Source organism: Oncorhynchus kisutch, linkage group LG6 (genome assembly GCF_002021735.2).
Source record: "Oncorhynchus kisutch isolate 150728-3 linkage group LG6, Okis_V2, whole genome shotgun sequence".
Classification (NCBI taxonomy): Eukaryota; Metazoa; Chordata; class Actinopteri; order Salmoniformes; family Salmonidae; genus Oncorhynchus; species Oncorhynchus kisutch.
This window is the reverse complement of record NC_034179.2, coordinates 47484179-47507561: the sequence shown is the minus strand read 5'-3', so window position 1 is coordinate 47507561 and position 23383 is coordinate 47484179. Positions and strand designations below refer to the sequence as shown.

The following is a 23383-nucleotide window of genomic DNA, read 5'->3' as shown; positions in this document are numbered from 1 at the left end:
GGGCGGGAGTCCTGGACGGCCCTCCAGGTCTCCTTGGAGCGCTGCACCCACTCCTCCACCGCAGGAGCCTCGGTCTGACTCTGATGCCACGGTGCCAGGACCGGCAGGTAGCCCAACACGCATTGAAATGGTGACATGTTCGTGGAGGAGTGGCGGAGTGAGTTCTGGGCCATCTCCGTCCATGGGACGTACCTTGACCACTCCCCTGGCCGGTTCTGGCAATACGACCGCAGAAACCTACCCACCTCCTGGTTCACTTTCTCCACCTGCCCATTACTCTCGGGGTGATAACCAGAGGTCAAACTGACCGAGATCCCCAGACGCTCCATAAACACCCTCCACACTCGGGACGTGAACTGGGGACCCCGATCAGAGACGATGTCCTCCGGCACCCCTTAGTGCCGAAAGACGTGGGTAAATAGAGCCTCCGCAGTCTGTAGGGCCATAGGGAGACAGCGAAAAGGGAGGAGACGGCAGGACTTAGAAAACCGATCCACAACAACCAGGACCGTGGTGTTCCCGTGAGACGGGGGACGATCGGTAAAGAAGTCCACTGACAGGTGAGACCACGGCCGTTGTTGAACGGGGAGAGGGATGTAACTTCCCTCTAGGAAGGTGCCTAGGAGCCTTACTCTGGGCGCACACCGAACAGGAAGAGACATAGAACCTCACGTCCCTAGCCAAGGTGAACCACCAGTACTTCCCCCTAAGACTCCGCACTGTCCTCGCCACACCAGGATGACCCGAAGAGGGAAGTGTGTGAGCCCACCGAATCAATTGATCACGAACACCAAGCTGCACATACTTGTGACCTGTAGGACATTGTGGAGGCGCAGGTTCCACCCGTAACACCCGCTCAATGTCCTTGTCCACCTCCCATACCACCGGTGCCACCAGCCTAGAGGCAGGAAGGATGGGAGTAAGATCGATGGGCCGATCCTTCGTGTCATAGAGACGGGACAACGCGTCGGCCTTCGTGTTCTGGGAACCTGGTCTATACGAGATGGTGAACCTAAATCGGGTGAAGAACATGGCCCATATTGCCTGACGCGGATTCAGTCTCCTAGCTGCCCGGATATACTTCAGAATCCGGTGGTCAGTCAAGATGAGAAAAGGGTGCTTAGCCCCCTCAAGCCAGTGTCTCCCCACATCATAGTTACGCTCCGCCGGACCGAGCTTCTTCGAAAAGAAAGCGCAGGGGCAGAGTTTCAGTGGTGTACCCGAGCGCTGTGATAGCACGGCACCCACCTTAGCCTCGGACGCGTCCACCTCCACTATGAACGTCAAAGAGGGGTCCGGGTGCACCAACACGGGCGCATCAGTGAACAGCGCCTTCAACCAATTGAAGGCTCTGTCAGCCTCTGCCGACCACCGTAAACGCACCGGCCCCCCCTTCAGCAGTGAGGTAATGGGGGCCCCTACCTGGCCAAAACCCTGGAAAAACCTCCGGTAGTTATTGGCAAACCCTAATCACCGCTGCACCTCCTTCACCGTGGTTGGAGTCGGCCATTTACTCACGGCCTTAACGATGTCACACTCCATCACCACCCCCGAGGTGGAAATGCGATAACCCAGGAAGGAGACGGCTCATTTGAAGAGCACACACTTCTCAGCCTTGACGTATAGGTCATGCTCCAGCAGTCTACCAAGCACCTTGCGCACCAGAGACACATTTGTATTTATTTATTTATTTTATTTCACCTTTATTTAACCAGGTAGGCAAGTTGAGAACAAGTTCTCATTTACAATTGCGACCTGGCCAAGATGAAGCAAAGCAGTTCGACACATACAAGGACACAGAGTTACACATGGAGTAAAACAAACATACAGTCAATAATACAGTATAAACAAGTCTATATATGATGTGAGCAAATGAGGTGAGATAAGGGAGGTAAAGGCAAAAAAAGGCCATGGTGGCAAAGTAAATACAATATAGCAAGTAAAACACTGGAATGGCAGATTTGCAATGAAAGAATGTGCAAAGTAGAAATAAAAATAATGGGGTGCAAAGGAGCTGAGATAAGGGGGGACTTTACCTAGCAGCGTCTTGTAGATGACATGGAGCCAGTGGGTTTGGCGATGAGTATGAAGCGAGGGCCAGCCAACGAGAGCGTACAGGTCGCAATGGTGGGTAGTATATGGGGCTTTGGTGACAAAACAGATTGCACTGTGATAAACTGCATCCAATTTGTTGAGTAGGGTATTGGAGGCTATTTTGTAAATTACATCGCCAAAGTCGAGGATTGGTAGGATGGTCAGTTTTACAAGGGTATGTTTGGCAGCATGAGTGAAGGATGCTTTGTTGCGAAATAGGAAGCCAATTCTAGATTTAACTTTGGATTGGAGATGTTTGATATGGGTCTGGAAGGAGAGTTTACAGTCTAACCAGACACCTAAGTATTTGTAGTTGTCCACGTATTCTAAGTCAGGAGTGTAGTGATGTTGGACAGGCGGGCAGGTGCAGGTAGCGATCGGTTGAAGAGCATGCATTTAGTTTTACTTGTATTTAAGAGCAATCCGGTGCGTATTCGGGAGGGAGACGAGTGTAAAACTGAGTTTAGTACCACATCGGGCCATTATGAGTACCTCGTCATGCCGTATGGGTTAAAGAATGCTCCAGCCGTCTTTCAATCCTTTGTAGTCCTCTCCGACCACAGCGGGTGCAGAAGGAGCCTCCTCCTCCGGTACCCCTTGAAGCAGCCCCCCCCTAACTCCATAGGAATGGGAGCGGGAGGGCTAAGAGGTGGAACTGACAGGACCCTTTCTGAACGCCCGCGGACAGCTAGCAGATTGTCCAGCCGGATTGACATGTCTATAAGTTCCTCGAGGGAGAGAGTGATGTCCCGACACGCTAGCTCCCTGCGGACGTCCTCCCGGAGTGGTCCATCAGGGCCCTGTCGTTTCCACCCGGCCCCAGCGGCCAAGGTCCGGAACTCCAACGCAAAGTCCTGTGCGCTCCTTGTCTCCTGCCTAAGGTGGAATAGTCGCTCACCCGCCGCTCGGCCCTCCGGAGGGTGGTCGAATACGGCCCGGAAATGGCGAGTGTACTCCAGATAGTGCTCCCTCGCCGAGTCTTGTCCATTCCAGACAGCGTTGGCCCACTCCAGAGCTCGGCCCGTCAGGCAGGAGACGAGGACGCTCACACTCTCCTCCCCCGAACGAGTCGGCCTCACGGTAGCCAGGTACAACTCGAGCTGGAGTAGAAACCCCTGGCACCCAGCCGCCGCTCCATCGAGTAGGTGGACTCGTCGGACTCGTCGGAGGAGCTGGAGGTGAAGTGGGGAGACCACTCCTCTCCCATTCTCTCCATCATCTGGTCTATCGCAGACCCAATCCGATGGAGGATGGTGGTATGATGGAGGACGCGTTCTGCTGCTACTGCTGCCTCCATTTGAAGGTGCGGGTTTCTGTAACGCACTGGGCGTAGTGGGTGCGGAGTCAGGCGCAGGAGGCAGAGGGTATAGAATAGCGCTTTATTACGCACAGGAAAAATAGTACTTTCAGTCTTGCGCAAATGCTGCCATTTATCCACTGTTTCTGGTTTGGGTAGATTTTAATAGTCACAGTGGGTACAACATACCCGGAACCTATCGTCGATATTATTGTTCGAGTCTACCTGGAACATATCCCAGTCCGTCAAAACAATCTTGAAGTATAGATTCCGATTGGTCAGACCAGTGCTCAATTACTTTGCCACCATGGCCTTTTTTTTGCCTTTACCTCCCTTATCTCACCTCATTTGCTCACATCGTATATATACTTGTTTCTACTGTATTATTGACTGTATGTTTGTTTTACTCCATGTGTAACTCTGTGTCATTGTATGTGTCGAACTGCTTTGCTTTATCTTGGCCAGGTCGCAATTGTAAATGAGAACTTGTTCTCAACTTGCCTACCTGGTTAAATAAAGGTGAAATATAAAAAATACTAAAATTGGGAGGTAATACGGACATCATTTCATTGTGAGGTATTCTTTGTAGGGGGAACAAAAGGACTTTAGTTTCTGTATGTTATCTCAATCACACCATGAGTAGTTGGGCGGCAGCATAGCCTAGTGGTGCGAGTTCAAACCCCCTAGCTGACAAGGTACAAATCTGTCGTTCTGCCCCTGAACAGGCAGTTAACCCACTGTTCCCAGGCCGTCATTGAAAATAAGAATGTGTTCTTAACTGACTTGCCTGGTTAAATAAAGGTAAAATAAAAATAAAATAAAAAATAATCATGAAACACGAAATAACACATAAAGAAATGAAATACTGCAAAGTTTCCTAGGGGCTAGAAGCGCGGCTGCCCTATCTTTCGGAGCCATCTTTTCAAAGAAAATTTCTGAATGCACTGTATGAGTGCTGCAATATTGATGCTTGATTAACCTGACTTTTCCCATATTGATGTCTATCCTTGGGTTGAGTATTAGCTGAGCAGTTGCTGCCTTCAATGGTTGCCGGCAAGATGAATGTTGCCTTTAAACAGATTTTGTCACCAGAATTACTCAATAGAATTACTCAATAGTCTCTGATGCAATCAATAATTTGCATCAGAGACTTGCAACTCACTCTTTCGCTCTCTATAGCATAATCAATTAATCAACCGGCGATTGTCCCGCTACTGGCTGATGCAAAAAATTGCGCTCAACCTCGCCTCAAGTAGCGGTGAAGATGGCCAAATATGGCCACTTTTCGAATAGAAGCGTAATGTAGATTTGGTGTAGTGATTAGCTGGATGTGACCCATTGTATGTGTATTTCCTAAGTGGTGACAGGTTTTGAAACATTTTAATTACCCTCTATTGAGGGGTGATAAGGTTAGCTAGCAAACTTAGCAGGGCAAATGCTAAGTGTGTATCATGAAAATGTGAGCAGTTTGAACATTGTTTATATAAAGGAAACAAATTATTGATAAGGTAAAATAAAGATTTGCTCGTCACACCTTTGATAAGAGAAACTAGAAACACGTTTCTGTATTGCAGTTGCATACAGTTGTGTATTCAGCTAAACTGAATGTCAGGGTATTTCCACTGTTCCTGAAAACGTTGGTTGTAAGCAATTCACCAACACTCTCGTTAGTGAAATGCCTGTCTCTATTCCTTGAGCATCTCAACCTGTGTTGGCCTTTCCATCCTCCAAGCAATATCACTGTTGATATTTTCCTTCGCCTGTATTCTGATGCAACTGCACTCCAACCCCATAGCAGGCTAGGGTAAAGCCCCCATGACAGCTCTGACCAAACACGTTTCTCTATTTTTTTCCAAAGGACCCTCAGTGGACGTTCCCTTGGCCTCCCTTGAACCGAGGTCATTATGTGAGGCTGATTTAATTGAGAATACATTTGAGAAGCTGGAGCCCCTTATTATTGATGCCTGCCAGCTCACTGGGGCAGATTTGTTATAGATATGTCCTATGCCCTCCCATGCTCTCTAATGGCTATTTAGTCTCGCAGCCTCTCAGCTCTGTGAGAGAGCCATGACCCCCTTACCGTTTTATTGAAGTTATTAAAGCCCAATAGACAATCAAGAGACCCAGGGTAAAAACAGCCATGAAATAGCTGATTGGACTCTCTCTCCCTCGCGCTTCATGTCTGCCTTCTTGCCTAGAATAAAAAATGTGTCTGTTTAGGGTGAAAAAAGTGAGTTTCTTACTCTAAAGATGTCAGGCTTTTGAAGGCATGGTTGTGTTTCCAGACAAGTGCACCATGGAGAGATTATCATAGGATGCAGTGTTGTGGTGGGTCTCCTGGAATCCTAATACTCACTTGTGTTTGGCAGCCATTTTGGCCATTATATGGTATGCTTACCACTATAATAAGATCAAAAGATGGCACTATCAAATCTACATCCATTCTTACTAATAAAAACCGCCAACACAACAGCTAGCCACCCTAGTGCTGTTGATTTTGTTCTCTATGCCTCGTTCTCTATGGGTAACAATTGATGCTAAGCTGATCCCTCATCTCAGCAGCTGTTCCTCCAGAACGTTTAGACAACCCATAAAGAGCCATGCGGGGTGGAGTTCTCCCTCTGTGGCTCCACACTGTGTGCCCACTAAGCCTCTGTTTGGGCTGTGTGTTGTTAGAGTAGGGGAGCCCTGTGTACGGCAGACAGCCGATTGGAACAGACAGCCATGTTCCAGCAGAACTCCCCAGACCTCGGGCTCGGCATGCCATTATTGTGCTAAGGAGTCCCTCAGGGCATGATATGTGGTGTTTAGGATCAGGACAAGGGAGCCAGGCGTTCTGGAAGTTGGGGGTGGTATGTGAGAGTGCCACTCTTTTCATTGGTGGCTAATGCTGAGGGTAGCTACTGCTACTAAAACAAATCAAATCACATTTATGTATATAGCCCTTCTTACATCAGCTGATATCTCAAAGTGCTGTACAGAAACCCAGCCCAAAACCCCAAACAGCAAGCAATGCAGGTGTAAAAGCATGGTGGCTAGGAAAAACTCCCTAGAAAGGCCAAAACCTAGGAAGAAACCAGGCTATGAGGAGTGGCCAGTCCTCTTCTGGCTGTGCCGGGTGGAGATTATAACACAAATGCTATGCTACTATTACTGGCCTACATACTGATATGAGAGTATGTCATATGGCCATATTAGTTGAAGTATTGACATTAAACAAGATATTGTATAATCAAGCTGTATAACTTGGGAATTAAATTAAACTTACCAGCCACCATACTATATTGGCGTATATTAAAGGTGATTTTATGTGACCTTTCAAAGTATGTGAAACTCAACCATATGTACTAAACAGCATTAGTTTTTCACCCCTTTAGGTTAATAAAGTTTAATCTCGTATTTAAAGGGATCAAGTTTGGCATCCAAAGTCATTACACCAACATTAATATCAATGCTTTTAAATTCTAACACTCAACTGAAAGTAATCCTTTTATCCAATGACATGAGTTTCGATATACAGCTCAACTGTAATGCCAGATACTATGAGGATCACAAAAATTCCCGAAAGTATGCTGTGAATTGCATGTGGGGAAATGTATGGGGTTTTGCAGCAGTAGGCTAAGACAAGACTTCCGTGACCCAAGCCCTTCTCCGTCTAACATTTGGACACTTCAATCTTTAATACCAAAGCAGATGCTAGGCATTTAACTGCCTTTTCATATGCAAAACACAAGAGAGAAAGAAATCTTCATTTATTTTCAGCACACAACTCTTACAGCTGTTCAAATAGTTGGGGGAGAACGTTGCTTAATTCTCTTTCTGTCTTTTTTCTATAGGAAATGAAGTCTCTCAAATATTTTGCCAAGAGACACAATTGACAGAACTCATTTCCCTACAAATTGGTACACATTATTTAATAATTTGCCTGGTTCACGGTATCATTTGTTCCCATGGCAACTGATTGGTGGGCCTGTTCCCTTCCATGAGAATTGAATGATTTTACATTGATTTGTTATAATGGAGATTTGATAGAACAGCCCCAGTCACTGGTTAAATTTGAAGTTTTTTTTCTTACCCTTATTTTTTTGAAAAACCCAAATACGAAGCTCACTTGGAAGTGGAGCATACAGTGCCTTTGGAATGTATTCAGACCCCTTGACTTTTTCCACATGTTATTAGTCTAACATGTTTTTCCTCATCAATCTACACGCAATATCCCATAATGACAAAGCCAACACAGGGTTTTAGAAATGTTTGCTAATTTATAAAACATTAAAAAATGAAAATATTACATTTACGTAAGTATTCAGACCCTATTCAGTTCTTTGTTGAAGCACCTTCCGCAGCAATTTTAGCATTGATTCCTCTTGGGTATGAAGCTACAAGCTTGGTGCACCTGTATTTGGGGAGTTTTTCCCATTCTTCTCTGCAGATCCTCTCAAGCTCTGTCAGGTTGGATGGGGAGCGTTGCAGCACAACTATTTTCAGGTCACTCCAGAGATGTTCGACTGGGTCTAAGTCCGGGCTCTGGCTTTGCCACTCAAGGACATTCAGAGACTTGTCCCGAAGCCACTCCTGCATTGTCTTGGCTGTGTGCTTAGGTTTGTCCTGTTGGAAGGTGAACCTTCGCCCCAGTCTGAGGTCCTGATCTCTCTGGATCAGGTTTTAATCAAGGATTTCTTTGCACTTTGCCCCGTTCATCTTTCCCTCAATCCTGACTATTCTCCCAGTCCCTGCCGCTGAAAAACATCCCCACAGCATGATGCTGCCACCACCATGCTTCACCGTAGGGGATGGTGCCAGGTTTCCTCCAGACATGATGCTTGGCATTCAGGCCCAAGAGTTCAACTCTGTTTTCATCAGACCAGAGAATCTTGTTTCTCATGGCCTGATAGTCTTTAGGTGCCTTTTGGCAAACTCCAAGCAGCTGTCATGTGCCTTTTCCTGAGGAGTGGCTTCCGTCTGGCCACTCTACAATAGAGGCCTGATTGGTGGAGTGCTGCAGAGATGGTTGTCCTGCTAGAAGGTTCTCCAACTCTAGAGCTCAGTCAGAGTGATTATTGGGTTCTTGCTCACCTCCCTGACCAAGCGCCTTCTACCCAATTGCTCAGTTTTGCCGGGCGGCCAGCTCTAGGAGTCTTGGTGGTTCCAAACTTCTTCCATTTAAGAATGATGGAGGCCACTGTGTGTTTTGGGACCTTTAATGCTGCAAAAATGTTTTGGTACCCTTCCCCAGATCTGTGCCTCAACACAATCCTGTCTCTGAGCTCTACGGATAATTCCTTCGACCTCATGGCTTGTTTTTGCTCTGACATCCAATGTCTGCTGTGGGACCTGTCCGGCGCCGACAGAGATGGCCGCCTCGCTTCGCGTTCCTAGGAAACTATGCAGTTTTTTGTTTTTCTACGTGTTATTTCTTACATTAGTACCCCAGGTCATCTTAGGTTTCATTACATACAGTCGAGAAGAACTACTGAATATAAGATCAGCGTCAACTCACCATCAGTACGACCAAGAATATGTTTTTCGCGACGCGGATCCTGTGTTCTGCCTTACAAACAGGACAACGGAGTGGATTCCATGCAGCGACCCAAAAAAACGACTCTGAAAAAGAGGGAAACGAGGCGGTCTTCTGGTCAGACTCCGGAGACGGGCACACCGTGCACCACTCTCTAGCATTCTTCTTGCCAATGTCCAGTCTCTTGACAACAAGGTTGATGAAATCCGAGCAAGGGTAGCATTCCAGAGGGACATCAGAGACTGCAACGTTCTTTGCTTCACGGAAACATGGCTCACTGGAGAGACGCTATCCGAGGCGGTGCAGCCAATGGGTTTCTCCACGCATCGCGCCGACAGAAACAAACATCTTTCTGGTAAGAAGAGGGGCGGGGGCGTATGCCTTATGGCTAACGTGACATGGTGTGATGAAAGAAACATACAGGAACTCAAATCCTTCTGTTCACCTAATTTAGAATTCCTCACAATCAAATGTAGACCGCATTATCTACCAAGAGAATTCTCTTCGATTATAATCACAGCCGTATATATCCCCCCCCAAGCAGACACATCGATGGCTCTGAACGAACTTTATTTAACTCTCTGGAAACTGGAAACGATTTATCCGGAGGCTGCATTCATTGTAGCTGGGGATTTTAACAAGGCTAATCTGAAAACAAGACTCCCTAAATTTGATCAGCATATCGATTGCGCAACCAGGGGTGGAAAGACCTTGGATCATTGTTACTCTAACTTCCGCAACGCATATAAGGCCCTGCCCCGCCCCCCTTTCGGAAAAGCTGACCACGACTCCATTTTGTTGATCCCTGCCTACAGACAGAAACTAAAACAAGAGGCTCCCACGCTGAGGTCTGTCCAATGCTGGTCCGACCAAGCTGACTCCACACTCCAAGACTGCTTCCATCACGTGGACTGGGACATGTTTCGTATTGCGTCAGATAACAATATTGACGAATACGCTGATTCGGTGTGCGAGTTCATTAGAACGTGCGTTGAAGATGTCGTTCCCATAGCAACGATTAAAACATTCCCTAACCAGAAACCATGGATTGATGGCAGCATTCGTGTGGAACTGAAAGCGCGAACCACTGCTTTTAATCAGGGCAAGGTGTCTGGTAACATGACCGAATACAAACAGTGCAGCTATTCCCTCCGCAAGGCTATCAAACAAGCTAAGCGTCAGTACAGAGACAAAGTAGAATCTCAATTCAACGGCTCAGACACAAGAGGCATGTGGCAGGGTCTACAGTCAATCACGGACTACAGGAAGAAATCCAGCCCAGTCACGGACCAGGATGTCTTGCTCCCAGGCAGACTAAATAACTTTTTTGCCCGCTTTGAAGACAATACAGTGCCACTGACACGGCCTGCAACGAAAACATGCGGTCTCTCCTTCACTGCAGCCGAGGTGAGTAAGACATTTAAACGTGTTAACCCTCGCAAGGCTGCAGGCCCAGGCGGCATCCCCAGCCGCGCCCTCAGAGCATGCGCAGACCAGCTGGCCGGTGTGTTTACGGACATATTCAATCAATCCCTATACCAGTCTGCTGTTCCCACATGCTTCAAGAGGGCCACCATTGTTCCTGTTCCCAAGAAAGCTAAGGTAACAGAGCTAAACGACTACCGCCCCGTAGCACTCACTTCCGTCATCATGAAGTGCTTTGAGAGACTAGTCAAGGACCAAATCACCTCCACCCTACCTGACACCCTAGACCCACTCCAATTTGCTTACCGCCCAAATAGGTCCACAGACGATGCAATCTCAACCACACTGCACACTGCCCTAACCCATCTGGACAAGAGGAATACCTATGTGAGAATGCTGTTCATCGACTACAGCTCGGCATTCAACACCATAGTGCCCTCCAAGCTCGTCATCAAGCTCGAGACCCTGGGTCTCGACCCCGCCCTGTGCAACTGGGTACTGGACTTCCTGACGGGCCGCCCCCAGGTGGTGAGGGTAGGCAACAACATCTCCTCCCCGCTGATCCTCAACACCGGGGCCCCACAAGGGTGCGTTCTGAGCCCTCTCCTGTACTCCCTGTTCACCCACGACTGCGTGGCCACGCACGCCTCCAACTCAATCATCAAGTTTGCGGACGACACAACAGTGGTAGGCTTGATTACCAACAACGACGAGACGGCCTACAGGGAGGAGGTGAGGGCCCTCGGAGTGTGGTGTCAGGAAAATAACCTCACACTCAACGTCAACAAAACTAAGGAGATGATTGTGGACTTCAGGAAACAGCAGAGGGAACACCCCCCTATCCACATCGATGGAACAGTAGTGGAGAGGGTAGCAAGTTTTAAGTTCCTCGGCATACACATCACAGACAAACTGAATTGGTCCACTCACACAGACAGCATCGTGAAGAAGGCGCAGCAGCGCCTCTTCAACCTCAGGAGGCTGAAGAAATTTGGCTTGTCACCAAAAGCACTCACAAACTTCTACAGATGCACAATCGAGAGCATCCTGGCGGGCTGTATCACTGCCTGGTACGGCAACTGCTCCGCCCTCAACCGTAAGGCTCTCCAGAGGGTAGTGAGGTCTGCACAACGCATCACCGGGGGCAAACTACCTGCCCTCCAGGACACCTACACCACCCGATGTTACAGGAAGGCCATAAAGATCATCAAGGACATCAACCACCCGAGCCACTGCCTGTTCAACCCGCTATCATCCAGAAGGCGAGGTCAGTACAGGTGCATCAAAGCTGGGACCGAGAGACTGAAAAACAGCTTCTATCTCAAGGCCATCAGACTGTTAAACAGCCACCACTAACATTGAGTGGCTGCTGCCAACACACTGACAATGACACTGACTCAACTCCAGCCACTTTAATAATGGGAATTGATGGGAAATGATGTAAATATATCACTAGCCACTTTAAACAATGCTACCTTATATAATGTTACTTACCCTACATTATTCATCTCATATGCATACGTATATACTGTACTCTATATCATCGACTGCATCCTTATGTAATACATGTATCACTAGCCACTTTAACTATGCCACTTTGTTTACATACTCATCTCATATGTAAATACTGTACTCGATATCATCTACTGTATCTTGCCTATGCTGCTCTGTACCATCACTCATTCATATATCCTTATGTACATGTTCTTTATCCCCTTACACTGTGTATAAGACAGTAGTTTTGGAATTGTTAGTTAGATTACTTGTTGGTTATTACTGCATTGTCGGAACTAGAAGCACAAGCATTTCGCTACACTCGCATTAACATCTGCTAACCATGTGTATGTGACAAATAAAATTTGATTTGATTTGATTTGATATAGACAGGTGTGTGCCTTTCCAAATAATGTCCAATCAATTGAATTTACCACAGGTGGACTTCAATCAAGTTGTAGAAACATCTCAAGGATGAGCAATGGAAACAGGATGCACCTGAGCTCAATTTCGAGTCTCATAGCAAAAGGTCTGAATACTTACGTCAATAAGGTAGATTCGTTTTTTATTTTTAATACATTTGCTAAAATGTCTAAAAACCTGTTTTTGCTTTGTCATTAAGTGGTATTGTGTGTAGATTACTAAGGATTTTCATTTATTTAATCAATTTTAGAATTATGCTGCAATGTAACAAAATGTGGAAAAAGTCAAAGGGTCTGAATACTTTCTGAATGCACTGTAATTCCATCAGACTAGCCTGTCTTATTTGTCGTGATTTCATGTCAATGGTTTATTTTCATGTCAATTTCTTTGAAATGCTATTGTTGGCTTCAGTTGCCTTAGAAAGATGATGTGTCAATGCCTTAGGCATTGTGTCACATTACCTCTCTGACAAATAATACCCCACCGATAATAGTCCAGGGGGGGGAAATACCAAATGTGCTTGGCCTGTTTGGCACAGTCAGCAGGCTCAGCTCAGGGTTAGGTTTTGTCCTTAATTGCTCTGCTCTGTCTCATGTAGGAGGGAGAGAAAGAGGAGAGTGAGATCGAGAGAGTTTTATGCTGCTTTTATAAAAGCCTGGTTGCACAAAATATTGCTTTCTTCCATTTCAGCAAACTTGCTGTAAAAACCACATGGCCCTGAGCATGTGAAAAGTACATGTTCCCTCATCAGCCATGATGCCTCGTGATCTGGCCTGAGCCCTTGATGTAACATGGATTGCAAATTGTCACGCCAACGACGAAGGCACTCTTCCAGCTCAGCTGTCTAGGTATTTCACGGCTTTCTTTTTTGAAAGAGGGGGTGGTGTCATTGTCACCCCTGTCAATGTTTTTTTTTCTCAGAGGTGTCATGCCCATAGGGGGCACGTGCCCCTCAGATTTGTCTGTTGTTTGTTGTTTCTCTGTAATACTACGAGCCACCTAGCAATTGTATGAAATTGGCTTTAGCTAGCTCAGATAGGTTTCCAATCTCCCAACTTCATAATTACCTACCAAGAAGTCATTCAGGCTATCAATCAAGTTAGAGTAGCTTGTCTAACTATCTTAGCTGGCATGCTTGCTGGCAAGGTTGGTAGACTTTACAAAGCAAGCAATTACTAAATGAACTGAATAATACTCACATTCCTTCCTGTGTGTGTGTGTGTGTGTGTGTGTGTGTGTGTGTGTGTGTGTGTGTGTGTGTGTGTGTGTGTGTGTGTGTGTGTGTGTGTGTGTGTGTGTGTGTGTGTGTGTGTGTGTGTGTGTGTGTGTGTGTGTGTGTGTGTGTGTGTTTGTGTGTGTGTGTGTGTGTGTGTGTTTGTTTGTTTGTTTGTTTGTTTTGGAGTGGAATAACCTCTTGAAATGCAATCCAAGTCATTCCGCAGCCCTCACCTAATGCACCAGGCCTTGAGTGATTTTGCTGAGTTTTACTATCCCGCATTGTTTTTATTAGCTATTGCACACGCTTGAAGTTTTACAGTTTGATGGCCAGTGATCATTATCAGGGTCAGTTACAATACCGATCAACTGCGCTGCCTCCACGTTACGCTTCATTTGGCTTAGCCGCTCCCACTTTACAAACCATCCTTTTCAAAAATGAAGTTATATGGAAGGTGTGTAACCTAGATCCCATATTGATATTGAAAACCAGAACCCAGCACATTTTGCTTTGATTGTCGATGGAGACCTCATTTGAGGCGGTCTGGATGTGTTGATTTAGATTTTTTTTAAAGACCATCCTGGGCACCGACTGTCCAAATTCACTATGGGTGTGTAATCACTGGCCAGGGGAACCAACCAACCAATATGCAGACAGATATATCTCCCGACGCTGTTGCTCTCCTCCTCCAACTCCAAGAGTGGTGAACCGGATAGCGCTGCCTCCTAATCAGCGTTCAACTCAAGGCACAGTTATTTGGATCAGTAAGGGAGGGTTAAGAGAGGGGGGGAGGGTAAGAAAGGGAGCAGATGGAGGGAGCTGAAGCAGAGCGATTTAACAGCAGCCTGGGGAAATAGATTAGGGCGAGGTTGCAGTGAGGACAGGTCGGAGTATATTAAACAGTGGCACATTTCCACCTGGAGTTAAGGCGGAGGTCACGGGGAGTAATGGTAACATGCCATTTGGAACTACGCTGCAGTGCTACTGGTTAGCTTTATTTCCTTTCAACTTTTTTTCTATCTTTGTTTTTTTGTGGAGAGATGCTTAATGACATTTATCGAGACATTGCCCAAACTAAGTATCATTTGTTGATAAATCACCTGGCTATGTGGGTCTGAAGCACCTGCCTGAAGTCTAGAAATGGGAAAAAGATGAACACAGTCCAGATAGGGTATATGGCAAACTAGCAATTGTCCTTTTGAATCCAGCTCGAAATCGCAGCATATCTTATCATGTGAGGATCACATTTTGCATTTATTAACACCAAAACCCCACCCAATATAACTTTAACACCTTCCCCACCCAGTATCCCTCTCAAAGCCCCACTTCTGCAACCCCCTTTCTCCCAGTGAGCAGACGGCCACCTGGTGGCACCTTCATGGTATTGCACTTCCACAACATCCATATAGTAGAACTATGAGTCTGAGAGTCTGTGTGGCAGGGCAGTAAAGGAGGAGGTTGCGCCAGTGAGTAGCTGTCGTCTCCATTTACTGTCTATAAAGAAGACGGCTCTCCATTTCGCTGGGGAGATATGAAAATGCAATTATCTTTAAAGGCGCTGGTCAATACAGGCCATGACTGCTACATGATGGTTTATCATGGCACCCGGCGTAGTAGGTTAGTGCCCCCAGCAATATCTAGTAAAATTTTAATTGAACAGCTATGTGTTGGAAGTGATTTATTGAAGAGGATAGACAGTGAGTGAGGAAGGGGCGAGGGGGTGAAGGAGGAAGGGAATCATGCATGGGAGTAGAAAGGGGAAATATGGTTGACAGAACAGTGTGAACATAAGTTGGTGCGTGAGAGAACGGATGAAAAGAGGGTTCCTTTGGAGAACAGAACTGGCATCACTGTTTAGAAGCTCTAGGTTTGCGTTGGGAAGCTGTGTGCTCGCCTATCCCCACTGTTATCATTGTGTGTAATCGTTCAATCAATTGTTGGGATTTGTTTTTCTCTTTTAGTTAGAATTTTTGTACCAGATGCTTTAAGATGTATGTGGGGCCTTCCAAAACTAAGCTGACCCAAATCGAGGGATTGTCCCTTTTGTCCTCTTGTTTCCTTACTCTGTCAGTTCATCCCAGGTCTCCTGTATTTCCTCTGACATTCAATGAGCACTGGATATAATCTGATATTTCGTTGATCTTTAGAAGTGCTCAAAATGACATTTATCTCGACGTCAAATGAATATGGCGCTAATGTTTATTTCCTGTTGGCAAGAGGGGTCGAGAGATGAGACGCCGCATCAAGACGGATGGAGAAGCTCTCTGAACCGCATAACAATAATAGAGTTCTCCCCAGCACTTAATCTCACACTGCTTCCGGTGTAATCGTCAAAGCTCCCCCACCCTGAAAATCATTTTACCTTGTCAAGTGTATCGGTATTCAGATTCCTCACAGAGAGTAACCGAGTATCCAATCACAATGTGACAACTTGCTTTTGTTCTGGCAGCATTCATATATGTGCAAACGTCTCTCTCTCTCTCTTTCTCTCTCTCTCTCTCTCTTTCTCTCTCTCTCTCTTTCTCTGATGTGAACTCTGAAAATGTCAGCAACTTGGTTTCAGAGAAGCCCTGATTTTCTTGTTCTCTTCGGCTGTTGGCAGCGCTCAGTTCCACTCGCCTTATCAAATAAATTGGAGAGCGGCTTTTCCCCGATTGCCTCCACAGAAAGGTTCTGGCTCACCCGAGGGTCTTCTGCTCATGGCTTCGGCTGATGGGAAAACTACTTAGAATAATTGTTTTCCAGGAGGACGGATTCCCAGCCACCGTTGTCCCTACCACCGTCATGCAGTGCCTGTGTGTGTGTGTGTATCTGTGGTTTGTGTGTGTGTGTGTGTGTGTGCATAAGTGTTTGTGTGTGCAGATAGCTGCATGCATCAGTGCTGTCAGGATGTGTGTTTGTGTGCCTGAGTATGTGCACCTGCATGTCTGTGGTTTGTGTGTGTGTGCGTATGTGTGTGTGCAGATGGCTGCATTTGCATCAGTGCCATCAGGGCACAGATAATGGAGTCTCCACTTGAGGGAAACACATCAGCCCACCTCACTACTTAAAGATAAGACAGGAGCCGTAACCTGCTCTCTCAACCCCTCCTCCCTCCCAGGCAGCCTCTGTTTTGGGTACTGTAATTGCATTCCATTGTAAGTAGTCATGAGCCATATTTGAAACAGATGTTGAAACTCTTGTTTTGATTGTAATGAGGCAGCTCTACATCTTCTCTGTTTTGGTTTTCTACACTTTTTTCTCATTGCCTATTTGGTCTGCGGAAACTACTTAACCCTGCCATGACCGCTAGATGAGTCAAAACAACGGGTCAGGTGTAAAGCTGATCAAATTAAGTGCAAACTTTTATCAGCTCAATATAATCAGGATATCTTAAAAGTTGTTTTGCATTTTGAGACTGGTAGTTGGATAGTTACGAATACAAACATGATCGTCATTATTCGGTTACCCTTTCCTGCTTTTGTCAAAACTGTTTTTCTCAGATTGATATACTTTACACATGCTCATGTCAGATCGACAGTTATACGCTCCTATACTCTGCATCTTCGAAAGAGCCCCAAGAAAACTATTATACGTGCCTTTGGTCCTTTTCTCCTCAGATGATTTGTCAGATTAGTGTAAATCCTGACTGTCGGGTCATCCCTCGCTGTCCACGTCCCATATCGTCTTTTGTTTTAGCGAGAGATTACTGAAGATGCTGATAATTCCCGACCCGTGGCGGCTGCCCTGTCACATGGCCTAGGCTGGCCACTCGGTTTACCATCAGACGAGCATCAGCAGTGTGACAAGTGCATCCAATCTTTTTGGGGTGCCAGGCATCTCTTTGCAAAGCGAACATCTGTCCTGATGGCTGCCCGCTGCCAATTATGGCAGAATGTCCACATGGCTAGAGAGGGAGGTTGACACATCCTCGTATTGATGTTCCTCTCATATTCCCACAATAATGAGCAGGAGGCATGTGCTGCTCCCCCGAGGCGATGCAAAACTAAGGTTTCTCTCTCGCTCTCTCTATCTCTTTAGTCAACTTTGGGCCTGACGAGACTTTACTTTTGATATAATGTACAGGTATGAGGAGTATCAGAAAGGACTATGGTCAACATTGTATTTTAATGCCGAACAGTGAGTCTCAAGGTCTGGCATACACAAAATCTGAGATCACAATTCAATAAATAACTACTCATGAACTGCTTGTGGACCTTCAATGAACCCCGGTTGAATGGTACCTTTGTGGTTAAAAGGTTATTTAATAGTCTCTTGTGCTATTTTCTACAGCAGTCACTTGCAGCGCACCTTGTAAACATAATCCATGGTTGTTGTGGCAGTTTTGAAATAATAGCTCTGTCAGTGCAATTCATGGCTTAAGTGGAGTGGTACTGGAATATGTTTAGGCCTCACATTACATCAAACTCGGACTCCCGAGTGGCGCAGCGGTCGAAGGCACTGCATCTCAGTGCAAGAGGCATCACTACAGTCCCTGGTTCGAATTCAGGCTGTATCGCATCCTGCCGTGATTGGGAGTCCCATAGGGCGGCGCACAATTGGCCCCAGCATCGTCCGGGTTTGGCTGGGGAAGGCCGTCATTGTAAATAAGAATTTGTTCTTAACTGACTTGCCTAGTTAAGTAACTTTTTTTTTTAAAAGCTGCCAATTCAAGGGTGCAAAATCCTGGAAACACATAATAAGGTTTCGCAAGCTTCCTTAAACATATCATGCCGAGCTGTTATGTCACATCACATGAAAAGGGCACTGCATCAAGCACAGGGCCAAGGACAAGCATACATTGATAGCCAAATAATATATTGTCATAGAATGGGAATTTGTTTTGACTGCAGAACTCCAAGTGGAGAAGTTGTCTCTAATGTGGCCTATCAGAGAAACGAATGGAGCTTCAGTCGACAGATGAGTGGAAAAAGGCTTTGCTGACCAAATTTAATTGTTGAGCAAAAGGGAGTGCAGATTATGCCTTTGAGAAATTTGCCTTTGAGAAATTCTAGTGATGACATTTTAGTTCCTATTTATGAACTTTTTCCCCTGCATTTGCTTATCGAGGTCTGCCAAGGGCACCGACGTGAAAGCCCAATGTTGGCCTCCCAACGTTGGCAAATCACTTTATCTGTGAGCTGTTGTCACCGCCAACATGGTCAAATGTTTGTTTTTGTCACTCCTCACCGCAACATGCTACCTCTAACAACTGCCAAAAAAACTGATGTGCAATCTGTGAGTGGTCTCTAAACAAAGGATTTGTTGTGGATGCTGGATAATTTCACACACAGGAGAGTTGTGTCTGGGAGAGCCTGAAAACGAGGAAGGAAAGTGAGGGAAGAGGTGGATATGGCTGGATTGGGCGCTAGACTTGAACCTAAAGAACAATCAACAGTGTTTCTATTCATATTTTCGTTTCCAGTTAAAACCTTCTCTTTGCTGTAATTTGACTGGTGTAAATGTGAAGAATAAACATAGCCCGTTACACTACCTGGATTAATACTGCCTATAAGCCATTGATTCAGATGGCTTGAAACCACATTAACAACCAAGTCTTGGTGTTGACTCCTTGCCAACTTTGAACAGTTAGAGTCCCACTGTGTTCTGTCTTGTTTACTGGGAGGTGTTCTGCTAATCATAGCTTGGTACTGAAGGTGACACTTGGAGCTGGGCTAGATCTTTAGAGCCGTCTTCTTTCATCTGAACCAAACCAATCCAACTCTGTTTGTGGGTTTACTGTTTGGAAAGGGCACACTCCAGGTGTGCACCGTTCCTCCACACAGATTCACTCCCTAGGGAAAGATGCGTGCGATAACTGCGTACAGAGATTCAAATCTTGCCTTGCACCTTCAGAGATTTACCATTTGAAAATGAAGGTGTTTTTTCAGAGGGCGGCAGCAGCGTAGAGCGGGAGATAAGAGTAAACCTAGGCCTCATTGAAAAACAGGGAGCTGCAGCCTCTCTTGGTCATGGTCCAGTCATCAGGTGAGTGCAGAGGGAGCAGGCAGTTTAAAGGCAAATGGAGGGAGTGCAGAGGGAGCAGGCAGTTCACAGGGAGGGAGCGTTTGAAACCAGTTGAGGGTTAAGCTGGCAGAAAGATTCACCCCCTCAATTAATTTGCTGTCACCCTTTTTAAGTGTTTGGTCAGCCTTGGGGTGGCAGGTAGTCTAGTGATTAGAGCATTGGGCCAGTAACTGAAAGGTTGCTAGATCGAATCCCGAGCTGACAAGGAGACAATCTGTCATTCTGCCCCTGAACAAGGGGCCGTCATTGTAAATAAGAATTTGTTCTTAACTGACTTGCCTAGTTATAAAATCAAATTGATATATGATTACAAGAGCCTGAATAAATATGGTCAGAATTCCGATGTATAGGTCGCAGAACAACCTGCCAGGCATACTGCTGACTCTCATCCCTCCAAAGTTGCACAATGGGAAGGAGTTTGCTGTTTTGACAAGCCTTAACTGTACGCATCATCATGTTATGTTAATTAGTTACCATCAAACCTCTGCAAAACACACAATTTGGTTCACAACTGTGTCTGCCACCGCACTGCAACAAAGATATGAGTCAATTCTGTATCAGATGTGAACATTGCCAGTTGCAGGTTTTTGATTTGCGATCCCCTCTGATATCTCCTTGGCTTGAACATTCTAATTTTCCCAGCATGCCCCTCTTAAGAACATATCCCTGCCAGCCAGGTTTTCTTCCTTCTCTTTTCCTCCGGCTCTTCAGCTGCAAGGCTCTGTACTGACTGTCAAACCTCAAAGCTGTTTACTTGGAGTGATAAACAAGATAGATATTGGAGTGCTCGAGATGATTGTTGAGATTGCTGTTCATGATCCAGAGGCAAGGAGCGCCTGTCACTCAATATACTTGCTTTCCGTTGCATAGAGCCATCACTGGATTGTTGTGTTTGAAGGTGTTAACCACACTCTTTGACAATCTGAGAAATGTATTCAAGACTAGATGGATGAAGAGCTATGCACCAAACCAGGTTAGCTAAATGTGCTAAACAAGATGATTCTCCATAAGTTACATACAAGGTTACATACAACAGTTAATTAAAACACATTGAGGGTTAAAGAGAAGTCATTTCTTAAATGCTCTTTCAGAGCATGTGTTTGTACTCAAGACATTTTCGCTATATGGCCTTGAAGGATTAGGAGCATTTAGAGCTAACCGCTCTTGTTTAGCAGTCATCCACTTCAGCACAGTGCTTAATAGAAGTTGCCATGGCAGACGGCATCTGTGTGGAATTAATATATAATGTCTTAGCTGAAGTAGTTCACACAGGCTCCTCCATTTTCCTCTATCAGAGCTACAAAGCTGGCGAGAGTATTACAGAATCAGTGCTTATTACTAGTCACAGCTGAACCTTTCTGATTTGCTACACTCACTCATTACTCGGCTTTGTGCGAGTGCTAAGGCAAGCTCAATTCACATTCCTCATACCCTCTCATTTATATGGGGGAATTAATCAGAGTCACTGAAATGGATCATAGTCTTAAAAACCCTTGTGCAGTACAATATTCAAGCTCTCTCAAAAGATTATGGAACCAAAGAATATGGAGTGGATTTTTATAATTTTCCTGATGCTTAATATACAGTTGGCTGGATGAGAAATACTATCGAGTGCAATAGCCTTTGTCTTTAGATAAGCTGTATCACCACATTGTCCATATACGTCAGCGATCACCAACCTTTTCGGAGTCGAGGTCACTTTCGGAATCAAAAAGCAAGCGGAGATCTACCGCTCAGATTATTGTTTTTAACAGGATTAAAAAAATGTAAGCCTATGCAACATTAACCTAATAAAAATAGTTCTGTAGGAATTATGTTTGTGCAGTAAGCCTAACCTGATGGTGAAACTTGAGTCGCACCAGGTTTTCTATGCCTAATGCACAAATTCATGTTGTTCCTATGACCAGAGAAGGTGAAATATTCCTCAATCTAAAAATAGACACGACAAGCTGCTAATAATGAAAATTCATGCCTACTGAAACATTAATTGTAGCTGCAGTGCTGGTTGTAGCGCGAGTGGAAGTAGGAGAAGCACGTCTTATGTTTTGCAAAAGTCTTGAATTAAAACAGTGTTGACGGTGCTGAATAAAAACATGAACTCGTCTCTTTGCTGTATTCTTTGACAATCTCTCTATGGTTATGGTTTTAAAAGTTATGAAATCTCATGTAGGCTATTATCAAACTTTGCTGTGGGGTTGTGGAAGCTGTAGGCTCAGTGATTTAAGCTATCCGATTAGCCAGTGCAGTAGGCACACTTGATTTAGCTTGATTCAGCTCCCTTCAGGCAAATGAAATGGTTCAAAATGAGAAAACTTTACCTACCCGGTATGCAGGGCTTCTGAATCAAGTGCATCTACCTCCAACAGCACAAGGAGTGCAAGGCTTTATCGTTAACTATTCTACAGCAATGTTTAATGATTGACTAGTAATGCCGCAATCGACCGGTTGGTGACCACTGATCTACATTAGCTTTCAATGATTGATCTTTTGAAATTGCATTTGCTCCAATGTATTACAGTGCACATGATGGAACTATAGTATAAAAACAAACCGACAACCTCTGACCTCGCAGATAAATCATGAACTGTTCATAAAGTTGATTTATTCATTTTATCTGTCGATTACAGGGTCAAGGCAAAGAAAGGGGTGAATCTTCTGCAAACCAAGTCAAAGAATGCCCAGTGGACTGTGGACTGGGAGGTGCAGTCCGGGGCAAAGCATTCCATCACCACCATCAACGTGAACAAGAACAAAGGAGTACAAGCTGGGTAAGTCAACAGCCTTGGGACTAAACACAAACCATCTAACTTAAACACCACAGAGTGAGTGAGGTGGTCGTGCCCAGCACACTGGTAAAAACTTTAAGATGGTTTGTTCTTTGAAAGACGATACGAGACATCTTCAAAACGTCCTATTTACAATAGACCTATTTGCAATATACTGTAGATATGGATCCAGTTTAGGGTAGTTGCCCAAAAAATCTGATTGGGGGACCACTACATTAAACTGTAGTTTTCAAATGCATCCTTTTTACAGCTTGATTACAACTTCAGTGATGGATCCATTTTATGTGTAGACAAAACCAATAGAAAAATGCCAAAATGATATGTACAGTTTAACTTGTATATGTTGCTGCATTACAGTGCCATGGAGATGGGATTCTGTCATTGCCAAATATGGCAGCAATATCTTTGCCCATCACTGGGCAAAGGTACCCATGATTATATTAAATTTTATTTGTCACATGCGCCGAATACAACATGTGTAGACCTTACTGTGAAATGCTTACTTACAAGCCCTTAACCAACAATGCAGTTTTAAGAAAATAGAGTTAAGAAAATATTTACTAAATAATCCAAAGAAAAAAAGGATATAGGGGTACCGGTATCGAGTCAATGTGCAGGGGTACAGGTTAGTCTAGGTAATTTGTACATGTAGGTAGGTGTAAAGTGACTATGCATAGATAATAAACAGCGAGTAGCAGCAGGGGGGGGGGGTCAATGCAAATAGTCTGGGTGGCCATTTGATTAATTTTTCAGCAGCCTTATGGCTTGGGGTAGAAGCTGTTAAGGAGCCTTTTGGAGCTAGACTCGGTGCTCCGTTACCACTTGCCGTGCAGTGGCAGATGGAATCGTTTATGACTTGGGTGACTGGAGTCTGACAATTTTTTGGGCCTTCCTATGGCACTGCCTAGCATATAGGTCCTGGATGGCAGGAAGCTTAGCCCCAGTGATGAACTACCCTCTGTAGCACCTTACGGTCTGATGCCGAGCAGTTGCCATACCAGGCGGTGATGCAAACGGTCACGATGCTTTTGATGGAGCAGCTGTAGAACTTTTTGAGGATCTGGGTTACCATGCCAAATCTTTCAGTCCCCTGAGATGGAAAAATCATTGTTGTGCCCTCTTCG

At 45.3% G+C, this 23383-nt stretch overlaps 1 protein-coding gene across 2 annotated transcripts in view; it reads left to right on the top strand.

The window, feature by feature from the left end:
• The window catches only part of LOC109892926 (transmembrane protein 132E), a 373494-nt gene that overhangs the window by 279960 nt on the left and 70151 nt on the right, over nt 1–23383 (top strand). For both annotated transcript variants that reach the window (XM_020485814.2, XM_020485813.2), the window contains exon 3: nt 22101–22241. In XM_020485814.2, the coding sequence (XP_020341403.1) occupies nt 22101–22241 (141 nt within the window). The remainder of the gene's footprint in view (nt 1–22100; nt 22242–23383) is intronic.